Source organism: Plutella xylostella, chromosome 31, assembly GCF_932276165.1.
Source record: "Plutella xylostella chromosome 31, ilPluXylo3.1, whole genome shotgun sequence".
In the NCBI taxonomy this organism is placed as follows: domain Eukaryota; kingdom Metazoa; phylum Arthropoda; class Insecta; order Lepidoptera; family Plutellidae; genus Plutella; species Plutella xylostella.
In genome coordinates this window covers 4,835,120-4,849,175 of record NC_064011.1, presented here as the reverse complement: position 1 = coordinate 4,849,175, position 14,056 = coordinate 4,835,120, and the positions used below count along the sequence as shown (strand labels likewise).

General features: G+C 36.7%; 2 protein-coding genes across 4 annotated transcripts in view; one reads left to right on the top strand and one right to left on the bottom strand.

Moving 5' to 3' along the window:
• Nucleotides 1–14,056, bottom strand: part of LOC105384440 (heterogeneous nuclear ribonucleoprotein L) — a 333,915-nt gene that overhangs the window by 84,265 nt on the left and 235,594 nt on the right. The window lies entirely within an intron of this gene.
• On the top strand, nucleotides 1,195–2,692 carry LOC125491101. Its single transcript, XM_048632219.1, has 2 exons — nucleotides 1,195–1,652; nucleotides 1,848–2,692. The coding sequence occupies exons 1-2, from the start codon at nucleotides 1,301–1,303 to the stop codon at nucleotides 2,675–2,677; spliced, it is 1,182 nt and encodes a 393-aa protein (XP_048488176.1). The 5' UTR covers nucleotides 1,195–1,300; the 3' UTR covers nucleotides 2,678–2,692.

The following is a 14,056-nucleotide window of genomic DNA, read 5'->3' as shown; positions in this document are numbered from 1 at the left end:
ACTTAAATCCTAACTAATATTATAAATGCGAAAGTAACTGTGTCTGTCTGTCTGTCTGTCTGTCTGTCTGTTACTCTTTCACGCCAAAACTACTGAACGGATTTGAATGAAATTTACGGTCTAGACCCTGGGAAAGAACATAGGCTACTTTTTATCCCGGAAATCTCACGGGAAAACTTTTTAAGGCGAGGCGAAGCGCGCGGGAACAGCTAGTATCGAATATTTATTCTACCTAAAGGTAAGCGTCTACCTTTCGGCGTCGTACGCAACGGACGCATCGCATTCAGTATTCTTTGTATAGAAATTCACACAAGTGCGTCCACTTCATCGGCATTGCCGACCCCGTTTGTGCATGCATTTATGACAATCCGTTTGGTCCGTACAATACTGTAGGACGCTTACCTTAAAGGGTGCATTTCCACTAAATATTTCCACCGCAACATGGTAGCAAAGCTCTTATGGAAAAGCCTCCAAAAGTTCCCTCGTACAACTGTTGGAAACAGTGTATGAAGGCGTAACATTGTCTATCAACCTGGCCGGAGGGTGCCTGTGCCTATCTAATATTAATGTTTAATTCTGTTCCAAGAAACAAAAGCACTTATACGGGGTGTTTCTTGTAATGCTGTTGCAGTATTCACACACAATGTTTTCGTGCTATTTCGCGAAACAGTGAAAGCCTCCGTATTTCGTGACGCGTATTTCTAGCGACGCAGGGGCTAGATTAGAACGGCACGTGTTGAGTTTTCGTGGTGTCGATTGTACCTACATTTCAGCAACACTCTAGTGCTTCTTAATACGTTATAACACAACTCCTTTGGCGCAGAGAGACCGAGTTAATAAAACCGAGCGACATTGTTTCTCAGCCTATATTTCAAACATTGAAAATTCTATTAAAACAAACCCCAAAGCATTCTGGTCGTACTTAAAAAGTAAAAATAATAATAGTACATTTCCCTCTTCCATGTCTCTTGATGGTGTAACTTCTGACACTGGCCAAGGTATTAGTGAACTTTTTTCATCATACTTTCAGTCAACTTTTTTGAACCACTGTAATAATAGTAATATTTCCTCTAGCAATGCTAAACAGAACTTAATTAATAATATAGCCCCCTCTAACTCAAATTGCGATATTGGCTCAGTGGAAATCAATGCATCTGAGGTTGAGAGACTACTGCGTTCTTTAGATTTGACCAAATCTGCAGGGCCTGATACCATACCAGCCGTTTTCTTAGTGAATTGTGCATCTGAATTAAGTGTACCGGTTGCATTACTCTTCCAACGCTGTATCAATGAAGGTATCATGCCGTCTCGCTGGAAAGCCGCCTTTATTTCACCAATCCATAAAAAGGGCTCCAAAGACTGCGTCGAGCACTACAGACCTATATCCAAACTGTGTCTACTGTCTAAGATCCTGGAGCGCATTGTCTACACGCAGCTCTACAGCGCTCTGAAGCATACGTTTAGTCCAGCCCAACACGGTTTTCTGAAACAAAGATCCACGGTCTCTAACCTTTTAATTTTTAGTGACTTTCTTACAAGTAATCTGGATAACGGTGATCAAGTCGACGCAATATACACAGATTACAGTAAAGCCTTTGACCGAATAGACCACTGTTTACTCCTAAACAAGCTTCATCTTGCTGGCATTAGAGGTAATCTATTCAGATGGTTTACATCCTATGTTAGCAATAGGTCTCAGGCGGTTGTACTTAATGGCTACACTTCTGCTTGGAGATATATTCCTTCTGGAGTACCTCAGGGGTCTCTGCTGGGTCCCTTACTATTTATTGTTTTTATCGGCGACATCGACACCTGTTTTAAAAATTCCTCATATTTACTTTTTGCAGACGACATGAAAGTATTTATGGTCGTCAATAATGCTGCTGATGCCTTATGTCTGCAAGAGGATCTTTGTAGACTTGACCGCTATTGTGTGAGTAACAAGTTAGACCTAAATGTCGCCAAGTGCTACTGTGTTACCTTTTCTAGAAAGAGACATTTGTTCGAAGCTTCTTATACAATCAAAGGTCAAAACTTAGCAAGGGCGCTCTCATCGCGTGATCTAGGTGTCACCTATGATAGTAAATTACTATTTGATCAGCATATTGACCATATTGTAAGTAAAGCGTCCAAATCTCTTGGTTTTATTATGCGAGCCTCTAAGCCTTTTAAATCAATGAAGACTGTAAAGCTGCTGTACTGTGCGTATGTTCGAAGTCATCTTGAATATGCCAGCCAGATTTGGAACCCTCAATACGATGTTTACATAAATAGGCTGGAGAAGATACAGAGGAAGTTCACACGCTACATCGGATTTAAATTTAAGATTCCCTACACCGACTACGAACACCGCTGTGAACGCCTCCATCTCCTTCCTCTTAAACTCCGTAGGACAGTAGCAGACGTTATTTTCCTTTTTAAAATAATTAGAGGTTACGTAGACTGTCCGGAGCTGCTTCAGATGGTAAACTTCCATGTCCCAACCAGACCATCCAGGAAATTTAAAACCCTCCACATACCTGCTTGCAGCACAAATTTCCGACAAAATTTCTTTTCCTTACGAGCAAGTAATGCAATTAACAGTCTCTGCAACTCAAGCGAGGTCGATATATTTGGCAGTAGTTTGGAAATGGTCAAAGCAATTTTTTTCCGCAATTTCGTGTCGTCTTTGGCGTAGCGGCAGTAGTAGTGTATTATTATTAAGTCGTGCACGTTGCTTTGTATAATTGTTTTATGTAAGTATAGGTAAGTATTTGGTATGTTTACTTTTAAATGTATTTTTTTTTAAAGAAAGGTACAACCTACTATAGAAATTATTGGTTAATTAGTTAGTTATTGAGTTAAAATTTTGATAGTTACATTACTATATTTACGTTTAATAACAGAAACTAAGTTACATTATTGTTAGAATAATTAAGTATGTGTGTACAATCTTGTGATCTTTATATTATTAAGTTGTATATCAGTGAAAACTGATAATTTGCTTTTAGTTACACTTTACAATTGCTATCCAACTGTTAATAGCTGTAAGTTTTCCTCAAATGTAAAATAAAATAAAATAAAATAAAATAACATGTTGTATAAATTACCTTAATATATTTTACTTGCGTTATAATGTCCTATACTTACTTAATGCTTCTTTAAAATACTTAGAAAGACTTAGATTTATCTGCGACTATAAAAAAAATAGATTCAACAAGCAATAGCAATGACAAATTTTATCTGCCCTTACATTAACATTTCACAAGAATCAAAATATCAAGTTACCTCAAAAATTATATTTTACATTCTGTATGTTTAAACACAATCCAAAAAACGTCTCTAAAAAGGATTTCCTTTTAAAAGCTCTAAACTACTTTAGTACGTGAATAATCACCTGTCAGTCGGCTAGACTAGACTAATTCCAGGCTCAACCTAGTAACTCTTTTTGTTCCTAGATTTAGCCGGTCGCAGCGCTTAAAAAGGAACGATTAAGGACGGCTGCAGAGGTGGCGTTCCAACTACTTCCAACCGCCAAGAATATTCGAAAAACGATCTCTAGAAATTAATAACCTAACCAACTACCCCATATTTAACATTAACACGAAGAGTCGCATAAATTTTGAATTACTCTAAAAAAATTCATGAAATATAGCTAAGAATAATAATAATAGTAATATGTGGGGACATGTCACACACGGCCATCCGACCCCAAGCTAGGCAGAACCTGTGTTATGAGTGTCGGACAGCTGATATTCTACACAAATACATAGATAGATAGATACTAAATATAAATATCAACACCCAAGACCCGAGTACAAATATCTGTCTTTAAACAAATATCTGCCCCAGCCGGGAATCGAACCCGGGACCTTCGGCATAGCAGTCAGGGCCACTAACCACTACGCTATTCGACTGTCAGAATATCTAGGTAACATAACCTACGACCCTAACAAAACAAAAATTGGTTCAGCCGTTTCGGAGGCTAAGCTACCACAGATATATACATACACACAGATACACAAAAATCCGAAGGTGCCATGAAAAACTGAAAATAACAAAAACAAACCTTTAAGGCAGTGCTAAACTCGCTTTTAAATCTAGTTATTATATTGTATGAGAAGCTTTATAAAGAGTAATTCTGCAAAGTTCTAACCGCTACGTGTGCAGCAGCCCTAACCCGAGTTTAACCGTCCAGATTAATAATGTATTAGATGCACTCTTTATTCTAAGCCCTAGTTTCAGTGCATTGTGTCTAGATCCTAGGTTTAACGAGGTTAAAAGTTTTACCTCATACAGAAACGGTGCACTACGCGATAAAAAAAATAAACTTTTTCGCCGGCAGTTGCAAAATAATGTAGAGAGCTTTTGACAATAGAACTTTCGTCCATATTGCTGAACTGAACAGTTAGTACATTAAAAATATGCTTATTTTAAGGCTTTAAATTAATAATTTTAACAGACATCAACATAATCTACTTTACTAACAAATCCATATTTGTCAAGTAGCATTAAGCCCTCATTTTGTAATTTTTTTCGAAACTGAAATCAGAATTTCAAAATTCGCGAAAAAAAAACATTTTCCATAGAAACTTTGTTGGTCACGTGACTTTTTTATTATGGAGAATGGTTTTTTTCGTGAATTTTGAAATTCTGCTTTTAGTTTCGGGCTTAGATATACCATGCTGCACATGTAGGTTTTGGCTTAGTATACCCTTTTTGTAACACCCTGTATAAATTTGTGCAATAAAGAATTAAATAATAATAATAAGCCAATACCGACAAAACAGTCAATTGCACCAGATTTACCCCTCAGGTGTATTAGTATCTAGTATCTAAATTGAGCCAATTAAGTATATAATGTGCTGAAGTACGGTTCCTAACAGTATCTCTACGGGACCCTCCGCCGCTAGACCTGCGATCGGGAACAACACTTACAGTTATTGTTATTACTACCGAACCCTAATTAGGGCGGCGATCACAATTACCTTCACTGTACCGTAGTAGAGATTAAGGCATTATGGAATTGGAAATAGACAGTTTATCTTCCTACTAGCTGTTCCCGCTAGCTTCACTTCGCCCCAAAAAAAAACCGTGGGAATTCCGGGATAAAAAGTAGCCTATGTCCTTCCTAAGGGTCTAGACCATCTGTATACCAAATTTCATTCAAATCCGTTCAGTAGTTTTGGCGTGAAAGAGTAACAGACAGACAGACACAGTTACTTTCGCATTTATAATATTAGTTAGGAAGTTAGGATACCTAATCAATTCTAAGAAATATAATTTTTGTTTCATGTTATTTTATGTCCTCGGATGACAGTCAAACTATATTTATTCCTCCATACTATATTCATTAGTCACGAGCAATTAAAAATTTCCATCTGCCATTGACATATCAGCTGTCCGATACCCATATTAAGGCCTGGGTCTCCTATTTTATGCTATATGCGACGTCCGACTTTGACGTAAACGTTTCGATCAACGTCCTACGGCCTACCTACGGCGTCTACGCGCCAACGTCGGCGTGTGAGGGAGACCGCATCAGTACATTTCTATAGTGAGCATCGTGACGCGGCCTACGGCGTAAATAGGAGACCCAGGCCTAAAGGCTCGGTCTAGTTTGGGGTTGGGTGGCCGTGTGGAGATGTCCCCACATATTATTATTGTATTATTCTTTCATATTTCCTACTCTTATTTGACACACTGTTCAAGTGAACTTAAAGTTACTTACATACTACCTGCGTCACCTACTCATGTAACGACCGTATTCAACATACCTGAAAAAATACATAAAACAACATTAATAAATGAAATATACGCAGTGGAAAATTTCATGGCCAATACAAACTTATAAACCCCTTTTTTCTAAAGGCGTTATTTTAAAAAGACCATCTAAAAAACTCAACGCAAAAGAGTGCGAACGCAAATTTTCGTATTTTTCTAACAAAACAAATGCACTTCAAATAAAACAAATGCCTTTCAAAACAAAACAATCTTTCCAACAAATGGCTACCTCTATATTCAACCAACATACATCTACAGTCCGAAAAGGCCGTCAGTTCATCAAAACAAAAAACACTCAAAAATGTGTCACTCGCGAAAAATATTTTGTAACATTATTTTATTCATACCGGCAACACCTGATGATAGGGCTCTTCCACTCTAGTCCGACCAAATGGCATCTCTATTTTAAATAAAATCCATATAGGACGAACACGTAACGCACCGTCTCTATATTTTTCATAATACACTCGCTAGCAATGAAAATGTTCCAGTGAAAAATATTAAATGAATTGAAATAACATGTTTAAAAAATTTGGGCAATTTGATTTTTTTACAGTTTTTTTTAGTTATACATATTTTTGGCTAAACCAAAAGTTTTGCTTTAACTTCATATAACTTTATCTTTGAATTCCTTTGTTTTTTACAAAAAAATCTCATACGCCAGGTAGAAAAAGCTTTTAGCATTATGTTAGCACTTTGTACACTTATTAATGTATTTGTGCAAAATACTTCAATAAATACAAATATTTTACCTCCCGATTTATAGTCAAAGGTCCAAGCTACGTGATGGGAATGCACCGGCCGTACATCCACGACAGGGAATTTATTCAAACGTTCAATTTAGGAGCGCGATGGTGTCACATCCGTATCCGCTTGGCGACAATACGTAAATATTCACACAAAAACACACATATACACCTGTCACACTTTATGTTTGCTAGAGTGTAATTTAAAATATCGCAAACTTTTACATACCTAATCAATGATGTTGATTCAATTCTGAAGGCGCAAAATTATGAATGTCAAACTACATTTTGTCACTGGGAAATAGCACAAAGGTTCCATTCGAGAGAGCCAGGTGCTGGTACTAACGCCCCCACAGCCACTGGGTAATTAAATTTACGGAAACAGTCAGAATTCAGTAGATTATTTAACTAACAATTTCAGGTTTTGACATCGTGATGTTTAAAGTAAAGTGAAGTAAAGTGAAGGACCTTCATGACCAAAATAGCAAGTTCTGTCACACAGAAAAACAAAGCAAAAACTGTCATACACCTTTTGTTTTCTGTCAAACCGTTTTAAGTTCAACCCAATGGCAAGAACAGTGGTAGAATTGGGGTGTTACTAAAATTTGTCGAGACGTTTCTTTCGCACGGACACGCCATCTCGTACCTATATTGTTAATCTAAGTTCTTCAGCAAAACGGCTAGGCGAGTGTTAATCACAGTTTAATCAGCGGATTGATAGATGGCGCCACCGCTGACGGATCACTGACGCTTGTGCCGAGTGATAAATCACTTCTCCTTTGTTATAATACTAGTGAACCTTTAAGACTATGGAGGCATTATTCCGTTTCCAATAGGTATAGGTAGGTATGTGTGGTAGAAATCATACATCCTAATCCTAACTAATATTATAAATGCGAAAGTAACAGTGTCTGTCTGTCTGTCTGTTATTATTTCACGCCAAAACTACTGAATGGATTTGAATGAAATTTGGTATACATAAATAGTCTAGACCCTGAGAAAGAACATAGACTACTTTTTATCCCGAAATTCCCACGGGAAAACTTTTAAAGGCGAAGCGAAGCTCTCGGGAACAGCTAGTACATAATATGTTTACGCCTGTTATCCCCGAAGGGGTAGTCAGATGTCAGTCACCCGTTTTTCGCTGTACATTTGTACTCACGTGATAGGTCGCGAGCCGTATGAGTACAATGCACTTAGGGTACACTTCTAGAATCTAGATGTGCAGGTTTCATTAGATGGTATACAGTCATATTGTACTTGAATTTCAAATAACTCATCATGGTAACATGTCAGCGCCGGGATTCAAACCCGCATCTCTGGCGTGAGAAGCGGGTGCTTACCCGAATGAGGTATCACCGCTCCTTAAAAAATAATACATTAAATACAGGGTGTTACAAAAGGGTATACTAAGCCGAAATAAGTATATATCTGGAAAAGCTTATTTGTAGTTAAAAAGGGACAAGCTCTAAGGTAAATCATCAAGAAGAATTACTTATACGAATTTATTTATTTATTTATGAACACTTTATTTTAATGTAAAACCATTAGTAACATATTTTTAAGTTCATTGTTACTAACAAAATATGGATTAATCCGAAATAAATGATTTATTATTATTATTTATGTTACATTATAAAGTTACAATTAAAAAAAATAAGAATAAGATGAAGCTACATATACAAGACAGCATATAACTAGTACAAAACTAAATACTACACGCAAAATAATTTAAAACAGCGCAACTGTTTGAAATGTACTAAGCCAATTTGTATGAAACAATTTATCTTGTCACAGCATCCGCCATACATCAAAAACTAGGAGAGATTTATGCACTAAAGACTCGGTAAACTGAAAAACTCGAGTTTCAACAAATCGTTTCATAATTTGTCTGAATAAAAAATTCAGTGTTTCCCGACATTGCAACGAAAGCCTGAGTCAAAACAAATCTATGCGTTTTTATTAATGTTCGACTATTAGTGTTTAGTTTTATCTTGATTTTATTCGAATGTATTTTGTGGAATAGAATTGTTGGTATAGTTGCTTTAAAGATATAGAGGTTAGCTGAAAACAGCTTTTTATGCCTTTATTGTTAAGCACATGCTGAGTTGGTGCCTTTTGACGTACTGGACAGATATAAGCATATATTGTATATAAACTGGCTACTTTAAAAGGCTAAACCGTTTTTGATATCACTGGGGGTAAGATCACTTATGACCCAAAAAACAAATCGAAAACCTACCATGATCAAATCTGAAACTACGCTACCACTGACAGATACACAATCCTAACTAATATTATAAATGCGAAAGTAACTGTGTCTGTCTTTCTGTTACTCTTTCACGCCAAAACTACTGAACGGATTTGAATGAAATTTGGTGTACATATGGTATAGACCCTGGGAAAGAACATATACTACTTTTTATCCCGGGATTCCCACGGGAATACTTTTTAAGGCGAAGCGAAGCTCGCGGGAACAGCTAGTGTTAAAAAAACCCGTCGCATCGTCCCGATAGCATCAATCGTCTCACGACACGAGAACCGCGTCATTCAGGGTGATTGATGCACTGACACATTCGCCGCTCTGGCACCCCGGACTCTGCAAAACTGTGTGTATATATATATATATATATATATATATATACACACATATATATATATATATATATGCGTATACAGGGTGTTGCAAAAGAGGTATAGTTAGCCGAAAGGCTGTTTACACACATAGGATTTAGGTCTCTTTGTGTTTCACAATCATATTATTTTAGGTCGCATTTTTTTGTACCGCTATACCTTTCACTCTCAGTCCTCCTGCAGGTTGACTGGCAGAAAATGCTTTTAGCATTAAGTCCATCTGATTGTACATTATTTCTTATGTAAATTGTGAAAGAAAGAATAAATAACATATAGTAAGGATGTTGCAAAAGCAGTATCGTTACGGTAAAAAAAATGGCGTCAAACATAGTTTATCTGTAGGTTTATATATAAAGGGTGTAGGAAGGTTGCTAAAGTAGTATAGTAAGTCGAAAGAGGGTGGACGACCTTAACAACTCATCATTAGTGAATAAAAAACTTTTAAGGGCGTAACAAAATACTTTTTTTCGGATATTTTCTTATAAATTCAAGCATAATACCTACCTACTTACACAAGAGTTTCTTGGAAGTAATTACGAAATTCGCGGATGATTCGACGGACGAGTTCCATATATGGAAGCGACGGGGCGTAAAGGAGTGATGCCTATGAATAACATCGGTAAACATGTCGCCTATTCAAGCGTGACAAACTAAAATAGATTTCATTGAATATTAGAAGTGAATTGTATCGTATTATAAATCACGGTACACGAACTAATATATTTATTTATCTGAAGTATAAGAGAGACTTTGAGTAGTGAGCGCATTGATGATATAAATAATCTGAAACCTACATAATATCTTGGGTACAAATAAAGAATATTTTATCTATCTATCTATCTGCTAAAAATAAGTAAAACATGAGGACATCAAAAACACCAGTACCTAATTAAAAATTAATTTTCAGTTTATAACCAGTATAGAGCGGTGGTAGCTCAGTCGGGTAAGCGCACGCTTCTCACGCAAGAGATGCGGGTTTGAATCCCAGCGCTGACATGTACCAATGAGTTCTTTTAATTTAAGTACAATGTATACCATCGCTCTTACGGTGAAGGAAAACATCGTGAGGAAACCTGCATGTCTAGATTTAGCACATTTAGATATGTGAACCCACCAACCCACAGTGGACCAGCGTGGTGGGAAATGGTCCAAGCTTAGGAAGGCAGTTTAGACCTTGGGGATATGCACAAAGGTTCCACTCGAGAGAGCCAGGTGCAGGTACTTACACCCCCACAGAGAATAGAATAGAATAAAATAACCAGTTTGCTAGACTCACTGATAAAATTCTACACTAAAATAAAAATATAATTTACTCAACATACCTACCTGTCTGTATAATCATTGCCATAACGCAGAAAAAAACACAGACAGCCTTCGTAAAACGGCAAAAAAAAACAAGAAAGCACGTGTCAAAACATCAAATTCTTACACCCAAGTTACCAGGGCAACATACATCCCAAGACGTATTCGGAATGTATGCACGGAACGAAAGATTTATTATGCGGCGAAGCCCGACCCACCAGTGTTTACGTTTGTGGCTTTGCAAGAGAAAAAAAAAACTCATCCGCCATTTGTAAAACATGGCAGGCTGACACGGGGAAGTCTGTAAATTATTCTGTAACTTACACAGTACTGAAGTTTCATAGCGGATTCCGTTTTTGATCCGCAAAAATGGCGGATTTACCAGCGGCTACTGTCTCTAGATGAATAAAGAAATTGGTGTATTTATGTGGAGCAATCACATAAAAAGTGTCAGCGAAGGGAGATAAAAATGCTACGTTACTGTACAACAGCTGTTGTCTAGGTCAATAACCTTTTTTTGTTATGAAAAACCGGCCTAGGAAACTAATAAAATCGCCTGAGCATTATTTTATGCCCTGAGGTTACCCAGATTCTTTCGCGTTTAGTGTTTAAACCTAAGCCTAGAGACAAAAACAAAATTTGCAGTACTGAAATAAATACTGTAACTTTATTACATTTTCTAAAACAATTGGCTAATACGCTCGATATACCAGCTTACAAGAAGTTTCTAAATAATACGTATAAAAGCTAGGCGAAATGCCAAATTGACTCATAGAAAAAATATCTACACTAAAGTATCATTAAAGCGTACGACAGACGCATCTAGATATATTATGTTGGTATTCTAGTAGGAAAGTATTTATTTTGCAGTAAAAAGCCGAGATAAAATGTGTGTTTTTTATTGACCACTTAGTGAATATAGAATCTAGAATACAGAGACTAGGCGCCAATTGTATGCCAGCGGGAAACAACAATCAAAGAAACAACGAAATAATCCCAATAAAACGTAGTTTTGTTGCTTATAAACATCAGATAAATTAGTGCTAACAGATTGATACAAAATCGTCATTGTAAGCCCGTTATTGTCCACTGCTGGACATAGGCCTCTCCCAAGGAGCGCCACGACACACTGTCCTCGGCCTTCCCCATCCAGCCTCTACCGGCCACTGTCTAAACTACCACAAGTCCACAGTTATGAAAAATATAAACTCATTATCTAAGGGCTGTTTTTTCAATGCTCAGAATAGATAAGTTATCTGGGTAATAATTCTGATACTATCATGTCTGTCTACCTGTTAGAACGTGATAGCAACTGTACTTCATCTAGGTACAATTCTACAATATTCTACATATGGCTGGCTATTGAAAAATCAGCCCTAAGACAATTTATACTTCACAGCCTGAAAAATTAATTAAACCTGACCCTACCTGCAAATTGTCAAAGCTATAAAAATATACTTGGAGTCAGAAGAAAATCTATAAGAGGGCCCTTTCCAATTGATTTGATTTCCATCAGCGCTTTCATTCATTCATTTGATTTCGTTCATTTCATTTTCACTCCGGATTGACATAGAACGTCATTATCGCTGACGGAAACGACATCTTATTAGATCTTTGCTGCCTTTCGGAGGCTTTAGGTGGTGTTGGGGTGGTCGGGAATGTTATCTTATGTTTGTATGTAATCGGTAGATCTAATGAAACGTTTTTGTTAATAGCATAGTTAGCGTTAGAGTAATCAAAAATTGCGATTACTAAGAAGTAAAGCTAAATAAGAATTTAGCACGCTGATAACAACAAGAAACACAAAACAAAGAGACATAAAATGTTGCTGTCAAAAAGGAACCAGCTCAGCATGTGTTGTAGTCTATACAGCCACAGTGCTGATTTTCAGCTAACCCTTACGGCTTACGACTAATGATCTCTAGCCTTATAAGGTAAATAAATGAAAATAGAGTCGTCAAAATAAGCACATCTTATTATCTATTAAATATCTCTCTCTTTGTACGTGCCAGGAAATGACAATCCCTAATTGGGTATTTGCCCTCTATATTTCCGTCCATACCCTATCTATCTCACCATCCTTTCATCCCCAGCTACACTGAGAGCCAACTCCTCAACTCCCGGCACTAAGAGCCAAATCCATCATTATTAACTATTTTATTTCGCAAACATCAAACAGAATTCAACAGGCGTCTTCAACTCTAACCTGCCAACGGAATACAACTCTTATTCGCGACACAATAAGGCTTCGTTTTCTGTAATGCGAGCCTCAAGAGTCCTCATACTCGAGTGAAGGAGATAACAGCTTCAGACCCCAATGGGGGTGAGAGAGACAGTGAGAGTCTGTCAAGCGCGTCTTGAAAGCAATAAAAAATGCCGAGCTTTAGAAAATTTTGCAAAGCGCTAAGCACCGGAGTTATTTCGCGAAACCGTTTCGAGACAGAAATAGGTTGTGGTGTTTTTAAGTAGGTCGTCTGTTATAAACCAAGGTATACTTTTCGGTGGCCTAAAAGGGAAATGCTGAGATGGAATCGTGGAAAAATGTATGCAAAAGAAAAGAAATGTCTTGTAAATATAGTCGAATTTCGACCACAGCTGCCAATCAAAATGAGTTGACTGCACATACGTAGATTATAGCATCCAAGTAATGTTCGATGGCAGGTATAACCCGGAACCAGGATACTATTAGGTACATTATTTATATTCTATTATGTTGCATACAGTCGCTAATCCTTCTTATGTGTGCTTGTATTCTATCCTTGAGTGAAATGAGACACCGTATAACTTTCGACCATTCGCTTATATTCGTACTTTTCGCACTTTCACAATTTTTAACATCAATAGCAAAATCCAAGAATCAATCCATCTCGAGTCCATAGACCAATCCCCCAAACGTCACTTGTTTTTTTTTTAAACCTCCGTTACATTATGGTGTTAAAAATCAATTCTTATTCCAACAATGTTAATGAACCTAACAATCGTCCATCCTGACAACGTGTGCGACCCCGCGCACGACGCCGGTGCGTAACCTAACAATCGGCTGGGAACATTGGTCCATGGCACAGAGCTTACAATCATCAAACCAGAAATAAACTATGTTTTATAAACTACAATTTAGAAACAGTTAACATCAGCAATATGTTTTATAATCATTAAGTTTAACAATAATATAGCTAAGTTTACTAATATTAAATTTAAACAAAATGTAATCACAATGCTTTTTTAAAGTAATTTAAACATAATTAAATGAATTAAAGTTTATAAAAACTGAATGTTCAAGAGTAACCCAACTTGGAAGAAACAATAAATGCATTTAACAATAACAAATGAATGGGAATGTTCTTCGGTTAACACTAATTATACAAAACAATCCAACTTAATAATATATACCCAACATTTATCATTAACTAAGGAGTATAGGAAACGAACTTTCTCAGTAACCTAACTTACAACCATATTCATAATTTACCGAAACCTTATCAGTAATATAGAGTATAGGAATCTAACTTTATCAGTAACCTATCTTACAAACATTTTCATAATGTATTAAACTTTATCACTAATATAAATAGTATATGAATCTAATTTTATCATTAATCTAACTTACAAAC